Below are 19968 nucleotides of genomic sequence, written 5' to 3'. Positions count from 1 at the left end.
TTTTGAGCTTTACAAGACACTCTTGAGAGATTTTCAATACACAACGTTTCGTTTCGGAGAAATCATCGTTTATTTTCTTATATGGACCGTAAGAATGTACGACACTCAAAAACACAAAAGTCGGAAACTGTTCGTTTCAACAAGATGGTGTACCTGTGCACTTTTTGATCGTATAAAGAGCTTTAACGCCGAATTAAGCTTTGGCTAGTTTTGTATATTTTAATTTCATATTAGTTATAGTAGGTGAAATAAAGCAAACTTTTTTTAATTGTTGTTAGCTAATCTATTTCAAAACTGCACCACGTTACCATCTGATCTATCCTTTAAAATGCTAAGCACTTAGGTGGTGGGGTGTCCCAGGGCCCCTAAAACTACTTAAAATACACATCGATGACATTTTTCTCAAACCACGACCATTCAAATTGCAAATGGTTTCCAGGCAACGACATAAAGTGCAATTTACCATCTCGCTCCATTTTCATTAAGCCTAGGCGATCCTGCGAAACGACCAATAAGCGCAAACGTCTTCGTCCGAATTACCTATACCTGCTTGTACAGTTCAGATTCCTGCAACGTTTGTATTTCCTTAGCTTGTCCCGGTTTGTAGAACCCGAACCATTCCGTTTCCATGGGTTGCACTATCGTGTCCCCTTCGAATTTGATCATAACAAAATTCTTTAGTGCCCTCAAGTTGTCGATGTAGGACTGGTTAATCGCCCTTTCGTTATTTATGTCTGCCAAAAAAGTGCTGCCTTGCTTGTATAGATCTTCATTTAGGGGATCGTGCCAGTAAGTGGCTTGAACCAATGAGTGTTGCAGCCACCTAAGAGAAACGAAAGTATTAGCTCAGTTTTAATGGTAGAACTATTTGCAAACCTGTAATAAGCGGCATGATTGAGTATTCGCCTGAGATAGTCACAAGTTTGGTGATCTACTGACAGGCAGTTTGGTAGACCGTACACACCTTGGTGTTGCCCTCCCACGGAAACCAGGGTTCTCATTTTAGGTACGGGACAACGTTGGGCCAGCGCCCTCCTTCATAAAGTTGAGATAGTATTTACTTAGCTATGTTTTAGCGACATACATAAATTGAGATCCTTGCGAAAATCCCACGGCGTTATATCCCTTGCGCAGCAAAGGATCGGCTTGAATCATTTCGCACGCCATTGTCACTTGCTTATTTGGATGCATGAAGTAACTGTTTTCGAAGTCGTCAATTACGCTGTTGCCAATTTTTAACGAAAGCATGTGGACGCCGGGTAAACTGTCGTTGAGGTGTTTTTGTATTGCTCCCAAACTGTATGGAAAACAGCAAGCGTCCCCTGAAATTTAAATCCGATAGATTAGTTATGTCTTGATGGTCGTCTTTGGCATTTATAAATGTATTTAAAATAGATTTTATAGAAATATAAAGAGCTTTCTAATGATATCCTCTTTGTTAGGGTACTGTGGTGAATCGTAGGGTAAATACACTGATTTATGTACCACTCCCCTTCTCCCAGACTCAGGCTTCTCAGATGACAGTGTTAGCAACCCAGATTTGACGTTGTGTCTTGTAGTATTAGCGATCCTCGTCCACTAGTTCTTTTACTTGAAATAGTACAGAGACAAGGTAAATTAAAAACACGATAAGAGGTAGGTTTATTCCTTCATTAACATTTTGGAAATGAACTCTTTTTCATTTACAATCCACACACGCATTTAACAATAAATGCGCTATGGAAGAGACTATCTCCCTCGGCAGTTAGGGAGCGTACGGTGTTCCAGGGTAGTGGCCATACCAACAAAAAATAGCTTTTCAATAAATTGAAAAATTAAAAGCTTCAGTCATTTGGAAAGCTTTATACTCAAAGATATTGCTCAAAATCGTGATTCAGGACATTAGTAAGAACCAATGAGCCCTTACCTTTCGGTTCAATACGGATAAGCGACAGTGCTCGGGACCGATTGGCACGAAAACGTGAACTGGTATCAAGGGTTGAAATGGTCTGCGGTTTATAGAACCACAATTTAAGGAGCTGTTCTATCCTCACAGTCAGCTGCAATAAAATGGCCTGCGGTTTCAGAACCTTAAAAAGGCTAGCTGGCCCTTTAACAACTACCCTAAACCACCCCATATTTCTCTGAAAACTCCAATGAAATAATAAAATTAAGATATAAGGAAAATACAAAAGAAGCAAGTAATTAATTCTTTCAGATAAATTTCATTGTAATTTACATTAGCTGCTCGCATATTTCGGCACACTTAATTCCAATGACAAACAATTGAGCGGAGGCATAATTTTGCAAGAGCTAAATTTTAATTAATAATACTAAATTGATTGTGATCGCATCAAATTCCACTTTAATTAAGTCGTGTCCCCAAACCACGCCCCCAGTGACTGTATTTGTGCATTTATGTTGATACAATTAGACCACACGCACGTATAAAACCTACGTGCAAATTATTATGTATTCCATCAAATTAGTGAATGTTAAATGAAAAGTAATTACCTTAAAAATCGTTTCCTTGACAACACTGTTTGACATATTTTGATAGCGTAGGCCGGACTCGTTTCCGTCCAGGAAATTTCGTTGCTTAGCAACAGGCTACAGTACTGGATTGGCATATTTTGAGGTCTAAATTTGCTTCGAGAGCGTAGGCATTCCCGAACCATTTAAGAAAAAAACCAATTTGAACCATTTTTGGTCTAAGTCGGGGCGATACAGCGAGTGGGACACGAATTCTTCTTCTTTTTTTCGCAGAAATTATAACATATTGACAGACAACGCTAGCGGCTCTACTGAGATGTTTCTTTCTTAATTTATAAAGATCACCACAGTGGGTGCAGCATAATTATTTTTCATGTTCTCTTTTAAGAGCAATTCATATATTTGGTGGTTTTCCAACATGAAAATAACGAATAAAAAATTACTTTTTGAAAATGTTTGATTCTTGATTTATTAACAAAGCAAGGATTTGTACGATTTCTCAGTTTCTTTAGATTCTTCAAACGTAAAATTCTTCATTTTTTTTAAATCTTGGTTGTTACATTAATGGTAACTTTTTGCATAAGTGAATGGTTTGTCATCAGTATACAGTGCTATTTTTTTACAAGTAGACATAGGGATTTACGTGTATTGTTTTTCCCTACATATGTCTACTTTTAAATGATGAAATCCCTTCAGAAGGCGCCTAAATTTATACATCCACAGTAACTTCTTAAAACAAATAAAGATCTGGTTGTCATATTAATCAATTTGAATATTGTTTGAACATACTTCACCGAAAATAAATCCCTTAAGCTGTTACCGACACTGTACCAAATGACAATATCAACTTTTTTTTCGCACACGTACAAAAATAAAAATACGGAAGCCAACGCATTAATATTCCAATTAATTGTCACAGCCAGATTTTTATTTGTTTTAGAAGTTATTTTGGTTGCATAAAATTAGGGGTCCTTCAGCAGGATTTTGTCATTTAAAAGTAGACATAGGGAAAATCAATATACGTAAATCTTAAGATCCTCTGCAGAGGCACCTCTAAAAAGCATTATGCGAGCCACTCTGTAGTTGGGCGCAAGCCTGTTGAGGGCCCTGAACAAGAGAGGGATAATCAATAAATAATAAATAAATCACGAAATATATTTTGTCATTCTGAACAAACCTGATTGTGATGTTTATTTACGATTGTTCTTCATTCAATCATTCAATAAACTTTAAAATAATAGTGTTTATTTCTGAAACTCGATATCCCGGAAACGATTGAATTTGGGCACATTAAGCTTCTTACAAATTTTGCGTAAAATTAAGAGAACAATTGAGATATCAAATAATATACAGAGTGTTCCATTAAAAAAATGCAATTTTGATGTTCGGCGTCTTTATGATCAACCCCGTATAATTAATACTGCCTAGTAGACATTGAAGAACTCGAAAGCTTTTGTATAAACCTTTTTTCGATATCTTGTATATTTTCCCCGGAAATCGACTTATTAGTGACCCTGTAAATAATATTAAAAATTTCGTATTTCAAACGATTATTATAATTCTTCAAAATAACAAATATTTGATTTTAATCACTGTTGCATATTTCGAATCAGGAGATTTTCCGGTGAACGTATGCTATAAGACCAAACGCATTGGCGCCAAACCGAAAGTTATTTGCCCCAAAACCGAAACCGCCAAAATGGCACCACAATTGACGTTTACCTTATTTTCATCGAAAACCCTGAGATTTGTTTGGGACACCAAGTATATTATGTAAGTATGTGTTATTCATTTCCGCTAATTCAATTTATTAGAAGACTATTGTCATTGACTAATGTATTAGTCAATGCTATTGTTTACCCAAAAAATAGCCAGGTCGTAGGTGGATTCTGTAACGCGATGAACTTTGACATTGCTCCCATACGAACTTGATTAGAAAATTGCGAAACTTTTTGATAATACCGCTCACAAACTCCTATCATTCTTTGTTTGCGCTTAAATTTCTAGAATCGAACGAAATTGACTTACCCATTCCATGCCAGAGGACAATTGGTGTAAAGTTCTTAGGGGTAACTAACAAAACAGAACAAGTGAGAAGTAGAAAAACGCTACTGGCTGCCTGCATCGTGTAAATAATAATAAATCGTCTTGATAATTATGCGGTTAACCATACAAATGTGACGATTGAACAGATCATGCGCATCCAGACGTTAACTGTCAATTTGAAAGTAGAGAATAGCTTTCCTTGCTATACTTTCTTTTCTGTAAATTGGTGGATTGTGACCAAAGACCAACAAAAGTAATAATGAAGTTTATTTTCAGTTAAACGTAGTGGTGAGACCTTACAAAATTTACTATGAAGATCAAGTCACCTAGAAAGGATTGGTTTTCAACTCTGCCATATTATCGGTACCTTTTATTAGAAATCCCAGAGTGTGCACTCATTGAGTATCGGAAGTTCATTAAATTTTGCATTTTCGCTTGAACTAATTGCAGATTGTGCGCTTCTGAATTGGGGTTGGGAAGTAGCGGGGCTAAATCAACCCTTATATTTTTAAAGATACAAATTTTTTTGCAAAAAATATTCTTAAGGCACTTCGATATTTTAAATTTAATATTTAAAGAGTGAAAAAATAAATGCGGGTCTTAAATTTTGTCAGGTGCTTTGCAAAATTATTTTGCAAAAAAATTTAAAACATTTATTTGAGGAACGCTGAGATTTTGGCAGGATTTATTTCTCTTTTTAAAATTGTTTATTTATTATCCCTCTCTTGTTCTGATCCCAATTACAGAGTGACCTCAATAATGCCTTCTGCGGAAGGTCTTAAGTTGTTTTATACTACTCCGCTATTTACCTTACGAATTAGGAAAACTACAGAAAAACCTAATTCGGAGTAGCCGGTAGAATACTAATAACTGATCTAAGGAAATTCCGATCTCTGTCTCAGATGAAAAATTCTTACCTCAGTCCAGGTTCGAACATCCGATCTCTGGTTATGGAGCCCAACCCTCTACTGCTGAGTCACATACTCGTAGTAGGATATTTGCTACGGAAATACTGTTTATAATGTCTAGTGAGAAGTTAGTGTACGTTATTCGTGCAAAAGACGATAGAAAAGTGATTGTTTTGATTGACAAAGATCCCTGATTTATATTGGACATCAAGGGCATATACAGGGTGATACTTAGAACCAATTCGATAAATTAAGGAAGATTTTTTCGGAAATATGTTCGGGCACATGGCTTAGTATATTAAACTACAGAGTGTCCTACATTTGAGATATGACGTCATCCATTTTTTCTAAATAACAACCCTAATTTTGTGTGTCTAATCTTAAAGAGTATATCAAGTTACACATGTGTGCCAAATTTCAAATTTTTATTTCTTGTCATGTAGAAGATATTTAACATTTTTTTAAGACTTAAGACTATGGTAAGTAAAATTTCACACATCTGAGCGGGGTTAGTATTAATCGTTCCATTGTTGTGTTGATCGTTTGTTCCCCGTTTGTTGAAAATTTAAACAAGAAATAAAAATTTGGGATTTACCACACATGCATAACTAGATACTTGATACTCTTTAAGAACAGTCAACAAAAATTAGGGTTGCTATGTAAAAAAATAGTCCATGACGTCATATCTCAAATTTGGAACACTCTGTACAAAATTTAATTACATTAAAAAGAGCGCAGTAAAAAATACCAATCGACGTGTCCGAAAAAAAATTTACTTCGAATTACTGAATTTATTCCAAGTTAGAGACTCACCCTGTATCAAAACTATACAATAAAAAATAATCACGATCAAAAATCTAATAACTACTCTAAAATTCCAACTCTCAACGGGGTGGGTTTTGTAAGTCACCTGATCTTGCTCGAACCAATAACACTACGGCGTCCTCGGACGCAGACAGCTGCCGATATACGCACTCTCTCACACTGCAACTTACCTATAGCACTTTTCACTTACACGCACACATAACTTTCTCGATCACCTGGCAGGTAGAAATATTTAATTCTAATTATAAATAATATCCTGTCAAAATTTTAGCGTGCTCCAAATAGATTTTTCAAATTTTTTGCAAAATAATTTTACAAGCACCTGGCAAAGTTTAAGACCGGACTAAATAATCTGGTTTATTTATTTTTCGCTATTTAAATATTAAATTTAAAGGTATAACAACTTTGAAATGCCTCAAGAAGTTTTTTTGCAAACCTTTAAAAATATAAGGGTTGATTTAGTCAATTTAGCTGGATTTGCAATTCTGTTTTTGGGTATTATTGAAAAAGTTTGGGCAGCGTGCCTCAAATACCTACCGAAGAATTTCTACCAGCTCTCCTACTATTAGCGCATATCGGGTTCGGATCTTCGTTAAATGACGTGTAACTAAAGCTTTACGATTTGGGTTTTTTTCCAACATTCTCCTTCTCACATAACAACAAATTGCATTTTCTGGCACTTCCCCCAAAATTGTTTTTTAGGAAAAAGAAGAAACGCTAACGCTATTGTTGATGAATTGCTCCATTTTGTAATTGGTGTGTTGTTAAGCAGTTAACGAAGTTGTATTACACTAATTTTTATTAAAATTTATTGATTGGTCGCTACCGATTTCGGACGAGCTTCGTCCATCATCAGGCGATACGTCAGTATAGTAAAAAACGAATCATGAAATAATTCCAACATCTTCATTACTTATCCATTGGCACCTATACAATTTTAGCGTAAGAAACCTTTCCAGCGGTAGAGTAGCTATTTGGAAAATTATTGTTGTACAACTGTTCGGACTTATTTTTATAAACCGAAACAAATCTGGCAATTCACTTTAGAGCTTATATACACCGAAAGCGCAAAAACTAAAATTGGCAAAGATTAATCGTAAAATGTGCACGATTTGCATATCACATGTTTAATAGATGCGCAAATTCGATCTAGGAGGGAAGTGACATATTAGCGTCGATAAAAAAGTCAGTTTCCCGAAATTATTTCATTCCGTAGACCAAAGCGGAGCGTCCACGATTTTAAGTGGTTTCGGATATTGTCCATTGAACATCCTTTGAAAGTGCATTTTAATTCGCTAATTAACGTAAATTAAATGGTCGAATTCATTTCTTTTTCAGCAGACGGAACTTTAATCAATTACTCGCCTTTAAAAAAATTCAATTAGCGTTGTCATCCATTAGTTATATTATATGCATCCCGTTCGAGTAATGCCCTGTTTGAGCGAGAGAACAAACGGATTTTTCATAATGCTGTTTGAGTTCCACTAATATAAGGGTGCGTTTTGCTTGCCTTAATCAGACTAGTTTATAAAGCTGAAAAAAGCTTTTGTTGTATTTTGACGACTCTAAACAATGGGAAATACAGAGTAATTTATAATTATACTTCGTATATCTGCATTTTATTTAGGTACCTTCGTTCCATATACCTATACGCGCCTCGCTTTGTTTGCCGTTGTTTTCAAAGAGGTTTTCGTAATAATTTTTCCAAGGGAAAAAGTTCTTGTGTTGGTATGTATTTGAAAACGAGTTTAAAGAAAACCGCTAAGAAATTTAACATAAAAGAGAGATTTTAAAAGTCCATTCAAATGTTTTAAAAGTATTTTCTCATTTTTTAAAGACTGGCGTTGCGAAAGTGCTTTAATTACTCTTGGATTAGTCCGAAGCAGCTCTCGTACAGCGGTTTATTCTGAACACTAAAACATTTAATGAAAATCTCATTTAGGATCCAATCTAACTTCGTTTAACGTCCAAAATGACTTTCCCCTCGCCTCTACATTACACGCTAATCCGTCATAATCGTCTATACTTAATATTCGAGTACACCAAACATGTGGCATGAGGTGTTAATGTGCGGAGTCCAAACAAAAATATCGTGGGGTAGTTGTGCAAAGCCCGTTGTAATAGAATTTGCCGTTAGGGGATAAAGTTACCCCGAATCAACTTTCCAGGACTGCAGGAGAGAAAGCCTCACCACACACCGATGTTTAATTAATCAACTCGGAGCTGCTGCTTGGTTTATTAACAGCATTGATCATTGGTGTATTCACACAACCAACCGCAGACAAGATCAAAACCTGTACTCTTTTGTTAGTTTATTAACGACCTATTTATAAATTTAATGAATGCATTAGAGCCCAGATTAAAACTTGCAACTTTTCTAAGATGATGCTTTTCTACAAAAGTTGTTTTTTTCGTGAGCACTATGTACCCCAAACGCAATTATATTCAAAGGACATCATTTAGAATAATTGAGTAATTAGCATTTCTCAAGAGGGTCGTCAATAATCTGGAGTAGTCGGCTATTAGGTGTGCTACACCTCTTTCATTCTTTTCCCTATCCTTCGATCGCCCATGATACCGCCTAGGTTTGCAGCTATACAAGGGAGAACGTCATTGTTATTTTATTCAAAATTGAAACAACCAGAGGAATTAAACGGATAACGAACCCAACCATCTCTACTACAGTTTTGTGGCATTACGTGCATGAACTCTGAAGGAATTCAAAATGCTCCGCGCAGCATTTGTTATTGGTCGGCCAATTTATTTCTGTATCCATGTAAACATGGTATAATAAAAACATGTAAACTTTCCTACGTAATACTCATATTTGATTATCCCAACATGACCCTGTATTATTTGTATTATTTATAAAAATGTTAGCTTGAAAAGGTCGATAAAACCATTGAGTATAAAATTCTCAAATGGTCCTCTTGCATTCAGTAATATATAAAAATCATAGGGAAAGGATGTAGTAACAAAAAAACAGCGTTTTAGTAATAGCGGATCTGAAATATCGACAAGGGTAGTTATTTTCAGAAAAAGTGACGGCATTACTTAGTTCTTCTACCGCCTGGGGCAGTAAGTAGAGGTGATCACTTATGTAGGAACCCTCTGCACATTTGTTCCTGGTAGTCCATACAAAATGTAAACCACGGACAAGTGAGATTCGCTAAAACGTCGAAATTTCCGTACTCGGCTGCTAATGGCGCCTCGTAGCAGAGCTTCCAACTTATTAGCGAAAACTATCTTACTCGTTATTGGTAAACAGTACAGGCTGATTCAAATTCGAGGGCCTTTAGGGAATTTTGGGAAATATAAATATCACTATTTTTTAATTAGAAATTGCGCTAATAATTCGTAAAAACGCAAGAAACTACGAACATACACTACGGAAGACAAAGTTTGCCAGACAAAAAAAGAAAATATTTTAACAATATTTAAAAAATAGTGATGTTTACATTTTTGAAATCAGAAAAAATGCTCTCTCAAATGACACAAAAAGTAAAAATGATTTCCATAAGAAAAAACGAAGTTGATGATGGTTAACCGGAGACGAAACGTCAGACTTAAAATTTAAAACTAACATCTTGTAGAGGGAAAAAAGTAGCCAAAATACCTTTTTAAAAAACTTCAGTAAAAAATAAAAACGATTTTGCACAAATTCGTTTTTTTAGGATACCTCCGAAAGTAGCCTGAATTTTTTCAGTTTCAAAACTGCATTTTGTTAAGCATCAAAATACGAAACTTCGCCAAATTTAAACTACGTACCTATCTCGTACAGTTTCCGACATCCCCATTGTGGCCCTCGAATTTGAATCGGTATGTATACTATTTTTAGTTTCTTCATAACCTTCGAACCATTCGAATACTTCAATTATTTGGAATTCATACATTTTCCTGTTAGTAGTCCTCAGGCTGTATAATATTTTTTTACAAAAAAAATTATTTACCGGTTCAAATCGGGTTTTTCATGCGGGTGAAATGATTAGAAATTGGGGAAAAATAATGAAAACTGCTGAATTTTTCCGCGGGTGAAATCACGGGGGTTGAAAAGGGTGGAAACTGGTATTTTGCAATTTGTGGCAAAACTATTAATTCTAGGCGAAAATGTTTGATATAAAAGTTATAAAGAATTAGAAAATGAACAACTTTTGTATCTTCACTATTTACACATATCTCCAATTTTCCTAGAAAAACCGGAAAAACCTTTTTTTTCGATTTTTATTTTTATTTTTGCGAAAAAAAGTCGTAGGGGTTTGAAATTTGGAGTAAACATACCTTGTTTTATCATAAAAAAGAAGATAAGATCCCACGATTTCTGAAAAAACCACCTCTTTGTGAAGGGGAAGAAAAATCTATATTTTTTCATCGTACAGAGGTGCACGGGGTAGCAAAATTTTTGGGAAGATTTGTATTTCAATAAACAAAAATAAAAAAATATGATTCCTATAGCAAAAATTTGAGAAAATTACCAAAAACTGGAAAACAGTTTTTAGATATACACGGTTTTTTACAAGATAAATCAACGTGTTGGATGTTAATAACGATTTTTTCGAAATCTGTCTTCTTGTTTCACTTTAATGTTTGCTTAAAAATTATCTTTTGTTATCTTATGCTCAACTGTTTTAGTTAAAACATTTTTATTATTTCTTTTTTCTGCATTTTTACCGCAATAAAAGCATCAATTCGAAATAAAATCGAATTATCTTGCTTCCTGATTCCTGAACAATTTCTTTTTGTTTACTGACCTTCTTCTGGCTTGTTTTATAGCTGATGTAATTGCGTTGGGCCTATTGATAAACTGAAAATCTGCAATAAGAACGTTAGTTTTACCGGTCAAAGCAAATGATTTGGGATGTAAAACCTGGAATAAACTTTATGAGGATTTTATTTATAATTCCTGTAAATTAACGATCAACAGGCCAAGCGTAATCGCATCAGCTGTAAAACAGCCAGGAAGAAGAGTAAGTGAACAAAAACAAATTGTTCAGGAGGCAAAAGAATTCGATATTATTTCGAATTGCTTTTATTGCGGTAAAAATGCAGAAAAAAGAAATAATAAAGATGTTTTAATTAAGGCAGTTGGGCACTAGGAAACAAAAGAAAATTTTTAGCAACTTTAAAGAGGAGAGAGGACAGATGGCCAAAAACTTTTTATTAGCGCGGATCCAATACATTAATTTAGTTGCAAAAAAAGCTATTTACCTACGACTATGTCAAAAACAGTGTACCTACCTATATCTTAAAACTGTTCCCCCAGTCTTTGCCGCTTTTCTTAAAATTTTTCTATTGGCATAATATTTTTTTATTTTTGATTATTAAAATGTAAGCCCTTACAAAAATTTGCTACCCCTCGCAACTCTGTACGATGGAAAAAAAACAGATTTTTCATCCCCTTGAAGAGGTGGTTTTTTTCAGAAATCGTGAGATCTTGGAAACAGTTCAACTTTACGAGCCCAAAAAATTATTTCCTTTTTTATCATAAAACAAGCTATGTTTCCTCCAAATTTCCAACTCCTACGATTTTTTTTCGCAAAAATAAGAATAAAAAACGAAAAAAACAGTTTTCCGGTTTTTCTAGGAAAGTTGGAGGTTGTGCAGATAATTGCTCATTTTTTTAATCTCTGTAACTTTTATATTGAACATTTTCGTCTAAAATTAATAGTTTTGCCACAATTTGCAAAACATCACTTTCCACCTCTTTCAACCCTAGAGATTTCACTCGCGGAAAAATTCAGCTGTTCTAATTATCTTACCCAATTTCTAATCATTTCACCTGACTGAAATAATAATAATAATAATAAAGTTTATTTGAGATTTAAAAATAAAACAAAACAAAAATACAACAACAAAAAAGAAAAAGTAGCTCAAAAAAGGAATGAATTCGGCAATGCCGTTTTTCAATTCACCCTTTAAAAACCAAAAAGAGAAAAAAATCGCCTCACAAAACTAAAAATTATTGCTTAGATAAAGTTCTTTAGTCGATTTTGCGAACTGTATATAATTCTTGTTAAGTTTATCCAACATACAATTTAACAGGGACGGTGCCATATAAGCGAAACAGCCTTGAAATTTTTTAGTATTGTGCCTTGGTATTGTGAAGGAATTAACCCTTAAATTTAAGTTATGCACGACAGACCTTCTAATTAGCAGTTGACATAAATACAGCTAGTGGTACTTTGCATTGTAACAATTTATATAAAAATAACGTGTATAGATATCTGACCCGACAATTAATTTTCAACTCGTTCAGTTTCTGGTAATACGGCGTAATATGCTCTCTAAACGGTACATTACAAATAAATCTTATGCACGAATTTTGAATTTTTTGCAATTTAGCTTGATCACTCTTTGTAAGAAAAAGATAGTACACCATACAGCAATAGTCAATATGAGGATAAATTATGGATTTAACTATCTTGTTTTTAACAGCTTCACTGAGCAGAAACTTCAAATGATAAATTGACTTGAGCTTAAGAAACGACAGTCTGACTACGTTATTTACATGTTGACTAAAACTTAACCTAGTATCTAATGTAAGACCCAAATTTTTAACACTATTAGACCATGTAATGGAATCGTTCATAAGAGTTAATTGGAAACTACACACAATGTCTGACTTTCGTTCGGGACCGACACAAATAGCTGTAGATTTCATGGGATTTAATTTTAAGCCGTTCTTTTCACACCACGTTTGCATGTTGAGAAGATCTGAGTTTATAGCATCAATAATCTCTTCCACATTCGATTCATTACATTCCATGTATAGCTGTAGATCGTCAGCATAAAGATGATATTGAAGGTGTTGAAGACATGTAGCCGAGTCGTAAGTAAACACTGAAAAAAGTAAGGGACCGAGTACACTTCCTTGCGGAACACCCCTTTCAATATTCATATAACTTGACGATGCACATGAAAGTCTAACTCTTTGAACACGATCGTTCAGATAAGCTTGAAACCATGTTAAACTGCTATTGTCGAAACCTAGATGCCGCAATTTGGCTACAAGCAACTGATGGTTTACCAAATCGAATGCTCTGCTTTGGTCGAGTAGAATTAAAATGGTACATACCTAGTGATTTATCATAACTATGCGAGATGTCAGTCATGAAAAACCCGGTTTCCCCGATAACTTTTTTTTAAAGCTATTTAGCCTGGACTACTGGTCCTTTTTACTCTTCCGCGTTTATTTGGAAGATCGTACCAATCTTATAATTATTTTAAAACAAATGCACAAGTGCAGAAAGTTGTCCAGGGGATTGAAAACGTTGTTTCAGCCTTTCTAGGTCACTGTGGATGGATTAGGGCATTTCACAAAAAAAGTACTTATATATTGTTTATTTCAAATGAGCTTTGATAATATGTTCGACAAACCATTCAGGTGTAAATTGTAAATGTAGACCGGGACACGACAAAAAGTGCAGTTTACCTTCAGATCCTAACTTATCTAGTCCTAGGCGAGTCTGAAAAGCGCGGGATAAGTGCCGAAAAAAATACGGTACGACCACACTTACATATACTTTAGATTCCTGCAGAGATTCTGTTACGGTCCCCTGGCCGGGTTTATAGAATCCAAACCATTGAGATTCTATCGGTATCACCATTCCATCCTGTTCAAATTTGACCATGACGAATTTTTCTAAGGCCTGCAGATTATCAACGTAGGTTTGGTTGATGCGCAATTCGTTATTAATATCGGCCATGAAGGTGTTTCTGTGCGCGTAATCAGTCGAGTTGAGGGCATCGTGCCAATAGGTCGCCTGCACTAAAAATTGGAAGCTCTCGTAGGCAAAGTGCGTGACTATCGGGCGAATGGCACCGCAGAATTCCAGAAAGTCGGGATTACAGAATGGAATTCCGTAAACGCCCTGCTGTTGACCACCGATCGAGATCAGGCCTTTCATTTTTGGAGTTGAGCATCTTTGACCTAATGCACGACTGCAAAAATGGGTCGATTAAATACTCGTAATTGTACGGGTGCGAACGCAGAACGGATTCTTACATAAACTGGGAACCTTGCGAAAATCCTATTCCATAGTAGCCTTGCGCTAAGTTGGGGTCGGATTGGATTAAGTTGCAGGCGTACTCGACCTGATCAGTTGGATGCATCAGGAAACCGTTGATTGTGTCCGTAATAATGTTACCTCCGATCATTAAGGACTTCACATATGTGCCCGGTATTTCATTTTCAATTAATTGTTTAACTCTGTTCATTCCAGGTCCATTGGCGTTGTCACCTACATAAATTAAGAAAATTGGGTCTTTCTCGACCAACAATAAGAGCACACTTACCCATGCCATGCCACAGAACAACAGGTATTGGCGCGGGTGTTGGGGTTGCAGAAATATTTGACAGAAGTAAAACAGCGAATATTGCCAAAGACTTCATCTCTTCTCGATGTGGCACCTCAACGATATGTAGAGCATAAAAGGAATGGTTTTTGCCTTAAATACTCCGTGAAGTGCCACTTAAAAATCATTCTGATATTTCGCACTCCAGTTAGGTGCACTCAAACTGATTTCAGCCTATCGATACACTGAGTTTTGTAGCTAACTAATTATCGATGATGAAGTAGGTTCAAGAAAAATATTTTTCTCTTATTGCTGATTTTAATAACGTTTCTAACCACAGAAAAGCTGCACTCACTTCAAATATTGCCAAATCAAAGAAATGATTCGGCAGGTGATACTAAGTGCATCGATCCTTCCAATTTGTGTGGGATGGCGCTGCTTATTGTGGACATTGCTGACATAAGTGATTTTGAATCGTCACTAATAATTTTAAGGATTAAGAAAATTTAGTACTTGTATATAGCGCATTATCTCCTTTGGCGTAACCCAAGGTTGAGAATCACATAGAAGCATTAAAATTAGAAGGTATGCAGGTCCCAAGTTATCTAAGGTTGGAGCACGATAAATCATGAACTGTGTTCTTGTCGTAACCATCAAGGTAATCGTCATAAAATTACATTTTTACTTAATATAATTGTCCTTTGAAGTCAGTAAGACTATTAACCAACTTTCTATAGCTGTAGGCCAAAGATGTGAACCAAATGTAAAGGTTTCTTTATTTTTTTTGAAGTGGTAGTAGTAGCCATCAAGAGCCATTTTTTTCACCTTCTGTTAAATTTAATGGGCAGATCAAGATGCCTGTGAATATACCCAAAAAAGCAGTGAACCTTGAGAGTTTTATTATCTTTGATTATTCGATTGTCTCTTATTTTTGTCGCAGAAGATGAAACGGGAAATACCGGTAGAAAGCTTACTCTGAAGAGTAGCGAGGTTGTCTTGAGATAAAGTAATAGAACATATAAGATATGATATCAATTCTTTCAAATGCAGATTACTTTCGTTCAGTGTCAATTTTTTTGATTCAATATCTTTTACATTTCCTTTACCTTGGAATGGGAAACCACTGCTACTACAGGCGCATGTATCTTTTGCTTTGTTGCGGGCAGCAGACACTGTGTAAGTGGTTCAATTCGTTAGGGGGGGGGGTTAGAGAGTTTTGATCACACAATATGGTTCAATTCGATTGCTGTTGGAAACTCTCTAACTAAAGATATTTTTGACTATGTCTCTGGGTCAAAAACTTACGATTACTTTCATGCCGCCAGATGTACACTGTTGCTGCTTATTTGGTCCACCTTCTATGCTAGGTCTACGTTGACCTGAACTGCTGTTTTGACCCGAAGATGTGTTAACTCGTATCCCAATTCCCAAAAGTTTAGCCTTTAATGTCCTTTTTTAAATCTGAAAATCAGAATTTGTCGGTTTGGTTTGACTGCATACGAGTAGGTAAATACGAATTCCAAAATAAATAATTGAATTGACAGACTAAAATCGATCCAATTCCATTGTCCTTTACATTTTTCTGATTAAAGATATTGGTTTGGTTTATAAAAATACAAATAATTACGGCCCCTATCTTGTGACACGTATTAGTTGCAACTTTCTCTGGTACATTTTTTTACACAAAATATTTTGACAGACGTTGCCTCTACACAGAATTTGAATTCATTCAATGGAATATATTACTTAAATGAAATATGGGTTCTCATCTAATGAAAAATAACCAAATTCCTTTGTATGCATCCACTTATATTAATTAAATGCAATACAAATCTGATTCATGCAATTAATTTCCACGGTTCCTTTAAGAATTTTATAATTATTACGTCAAATGGTTATAGGTAACCGATTTATAGTTCATACAAAGAAGATAATTAAGTAACAGGGATATCTCTGTAAACGGTGGTTTCTTTAAGTTACGATTTGTACGATCCTCTCTTGAAAAAGAAAAATTGGAAACCGGATCGCTCTCGGGATGCTACAGCGGAATTCCCACCTCGGTACAAAGTTACCTCTTGTTGAATCGGAATTTTCAAGATAATGTAACTTGCGTAACTAAGTCGTTATAAGTCAACTATTGGCGAATGGTCAGAATTGTTTAAATATAGTCGAGAATTACTGGATGATGATCGCCGTCTAGGGCGCCTTAGGATGTTCTCACTAACCGTTAGAGATAAGGCAAAAGTTATAAGAAACGAAAAGATGGTGTTTTTGAATCTTCTTCAACTTTTGTTAAAAAATATGTTTCGTATTTTCAAAGATTAAAAAGTATGGCCAAAATAGTCATTTTCAAAGATGGCGGCCGTAGCACAACATGCGCGAATGTTATATAGGATGCATTACGAATATCTTGAATTGTATTACTGGCTTCATAGTCGCAATGTAAATTTTTTGGGAAGTTTTCCTAGGAAATTGACTGAAGTTCAATTTGTCAGAATTGTCCCAGAAGTCTTCTTTCTTAGGAACCGTAAAAATCTTTTCAAAATACATCTTGCGAATCCTTTTACAAACATTTCTTGGGTCGCAGAAATCATGTAAACTTTACGTTCCTAAGAATCTTCATAGCCTTCCAGAGTTTTCATGAAAACCTTTTTTTTCGTAATTTTGTGAAGTATTATTACAAATTTTGGAATTCTTCATATGAATTTTACTAGAAGAACCGCGGAAATCTTCTTAGGAGTTTTTTTACATGACTTTTAGTTATAGGTAATAAACAAATTTTTGAATTCTTTTTAGTGATTCCCGAAACATTAACTCATTTAGGGATCCTTCCATAAATCTTCTTGAAAAATATCTTATTCTTACTGAAATATGCTTTACGAATCTTATTAAAACAGGTTTAAGGATTTCATTGGGAAATTTCTTATATGGAATTTTTTTTAAACGTTTCGCAGTTTATATAATCTACGAATTCCTTTCTGCCAAATCTTTTTAGCGCATTTTTGATTCTCAAAAAGGAGCTTATAGTTTCACTAATTGTCTGTTGTTCGGTTGTGGATAAAAATGCTCATGCACATTAGTCTTTTTACCACCCGCACGTTAGTAAGGGAGATATTGCATTGCCTGGGGTAAAAAATGGGTATGGAAGTTGCAGATGTATCTGGCTTGAAGATCAAACATCTGCAATAACATCCAATCCAGAGTCCTGCTTCAACTCAATTCTATTAGTTTGAGCCGTAAGGTTTTCAATAGTTTCTAAATCTTTTTCTTGAATTGTATTACAGTTACTTTTAGTCAAAAAACAGACGAGACTTTTGGTACGCATCTCACCAGCAGTTTTAATTTTTGTCGTCGGTGTGGTAATTACTACACACAAGCGACCATAAGTTAATTGAAAATTGGGAAATATAATTAGTGCTTGCCTACTTGCAGTACCTGTTACAGTAGATAAAAACAACAACAAAACACTCTAACGTTGTCGTTAATTGAAGTTCAATCACATACTGCAAAAATATACCTACAATCGTAGGTAGAACTAGAGAGGACCTTATGTTTAAAGTGGTTACAAGTGTAAACTACTCTAAAATGTTATCTACAATATTAGATTATTATACTCTATATAATATTTATCTAAAATTTTGTTTCTATGTAGGTAAAGCCTAACGCAGTCTAATATGATATGCATATGATGCACGTAGCACATTCGTTCGAAGTTTTTAAACTTGTAGTTGAAATGGAAACTTTCGTAGCCATAATTAACTATTATGAATTGAAATACTATTATTTTAAAATGGCGCCGCTTCCTTAAATACGGTTTTTTTAAAATTAGAAATACACCATTTTCTATTTTTTTCTAAATGCGCCATTTTATTCTGAATGCAAGGCACTTAAAATTTGCGTACCTAATTGTCATAGTTTTTAACTTTTTCTCTAAAAATTTGGAGATGCAACGATATCCATGAAAAAATTCACCGTTTAAGATAAGTGAGTGCTCTTCTTGATAACTAAATCCTTAAAGTCGAAGGAATTTTTGATCTGAACGCTGAAAGTCTTGAAAAGGTTTCTAGAGCGGTTGTGATTTTTTAAAATTAGCAATCAAAACAATTCAATTTTTTAAATTGCAACTACTATTTTGTATGCCAGAAATGAATGTAGACTTGAATTTTAGGTCCACTATTAACATTCTGTATGCATATATCCGGTAGGTAGTTTTTGAGTTATTGGCGTTTTTTTGAAAGAAATTTTCTTATTTTTTAGCCTCGAAATTCAAATTTACATTCATTTCTGGCACCAGAAATAGTAGTTGCAATTTGAAAAGCCAACGTTTTTGACATTTTTTATTGTTAATTTTGCAAAATCGCAGCGGCCCTGGAATCTTTTTGAAGACTTTCTGCGGTCACTCCAAAAATGTCTAATACTTTAAGGGTTCTACTATAAAAAAGAGCACTCATTTTTCTTGAACGCTTTAACAAATATGAATTTTTGAATGAACCCTTGCGTCCCCAAATTTTCAGACAAAAATTCACGTATGTCAAAATACAGGATGCGCAAATGCAAATTTTAAATGCGTTGAATTGAGAGTAAATTGGAGTACTTATGTAGAATAAAATAAAAAAACAAGATGGCGCTAACGTTCTGTATTTACAGAAGCACCGCCATCTTGAAATTCTTTATTTCAATTCGCAATGGTCGATTATGACTAAAAACCAAATTTCAAGTTTCTATTTCATCTGTTAAAAACCCCTAACGAACGGGCTATGTGAATCTCCCTGTATATCTATGGTTTAAAAAGGCAAACAGAGTTCGTCCATGTCATATTTAAATGATATGTTGAGTAGCTTGATGACCTTTTTTAAGGTTTTGCTCGAACATGTAAATTGATTTTTTCAAAATGAAGAAAGATGAAGTTAGCCAGATATGGTTAAATAGAGCAATAACATCCTTTTTATGTAGTGTTCACTTAAACATAGAGGAGGCGGTTTAATGATGAAAATTAATCACAAGGGCAATCTTTACTGCAAGGCTTGTATGAATTTTGTGGTAGGTAGTTAGTTCTGTTGTTCAACAATTCTTTTGATTTGTATATGTGGATCTCACCCAAAGTACATGACGTAGCTCCAATTACACCTTTATTTTTTGAATGCCAGATACCTTTCCGTTTATAAAACTGTACCTACCTTTTGCCGAAGAGTGCAGTTAATCGGAAATTTGAACAAAAAGTTCCCTGTAGTGATGGGTATTGAACAACAAAACATATCCGCCCTTTTGTCCTCGTCTTCTTGGGCTGCATTTCAGTGGAAGCTGCTATATTTGTATTGTTTCTGGTAAAAGTTATAGTAATGGCTTCTGTCCGTGTCTTCAGATACCTACTTTTTATTCGAAACCACTATTGATATGAAATTTGGTTAGACTTTCGAGTGGAAAC

At 34.8% G+C, this 19968-nt stretch overlaps 2 protein-coding genes across 2 annotated transcripts; both read right to left on the bottom strand.

The window, feature by feature from the left end:
* Positions 1-205: 205 nt before the first annotated feature.
* LOC116160423 (palmitoyl-protein thioesterase 1-like) lies at positions 206-4655 on the bottom strand. Its single transcript, XM_031473618.1, has 5 exons — positions 4501-4655; positions 1085-1322; positions 877-1035; positions 547-823; positions 206-497 (listed from the first exon to the last, which is right to left on the bottom strand). Exons 1-5 carry the CDS (start codon positions 4595-4597, stop codon positions 372-374), a joined length of 897 nt encoding a protein of 298 aa, XP_031329478.1. The 5' UTR covers positions 4598-4655; the 3' UTR covers positions 206-371.
* An 8933-nt stretch (positions 4656-13588) lies between these two features.
* Positions 13589-14547, bottom strand: LOC116166004 (palmitoyl-protein thioesterase 1-like). The gene is made up of 4 exons (XM_031480817.1): positions 14544-14547; positions 14254-14488; positions 13766-14189; positions 13589-13714 (listed from the first exon to the last, which is right to left on the bottom strand). Exons 1-4 carry the CDS (start codon positions 14545-14547, stop codon positions 13589-13591), a joined length of 789 nt encoding a protein of 262 aa, XP_031336677.1.
* Positions 14548-19968: the final 5421 nt, after the last annotated feature.

Source organism: Photinus pyralis, unplaced genomic scaffold, assembly GCF_008802855.1.
Source record: "Photinus pyralis isolate 1611_PpyrPB1 unplaced genomic scaffold, Ppyr1.3 Ppyr1.4_LG1, whole genome shotgun sequence".
Lineage (NCBI taxonomy): Eukaryota > Metazoa > Arthropoda > Insecta > Coleoptera > Lampyridae > Photinus > Photinus pyralis.
Note: the sequence above shows the minus strand (reverse complement) of the source record. Positions and strands in the feature narration are given on the sequence as shown.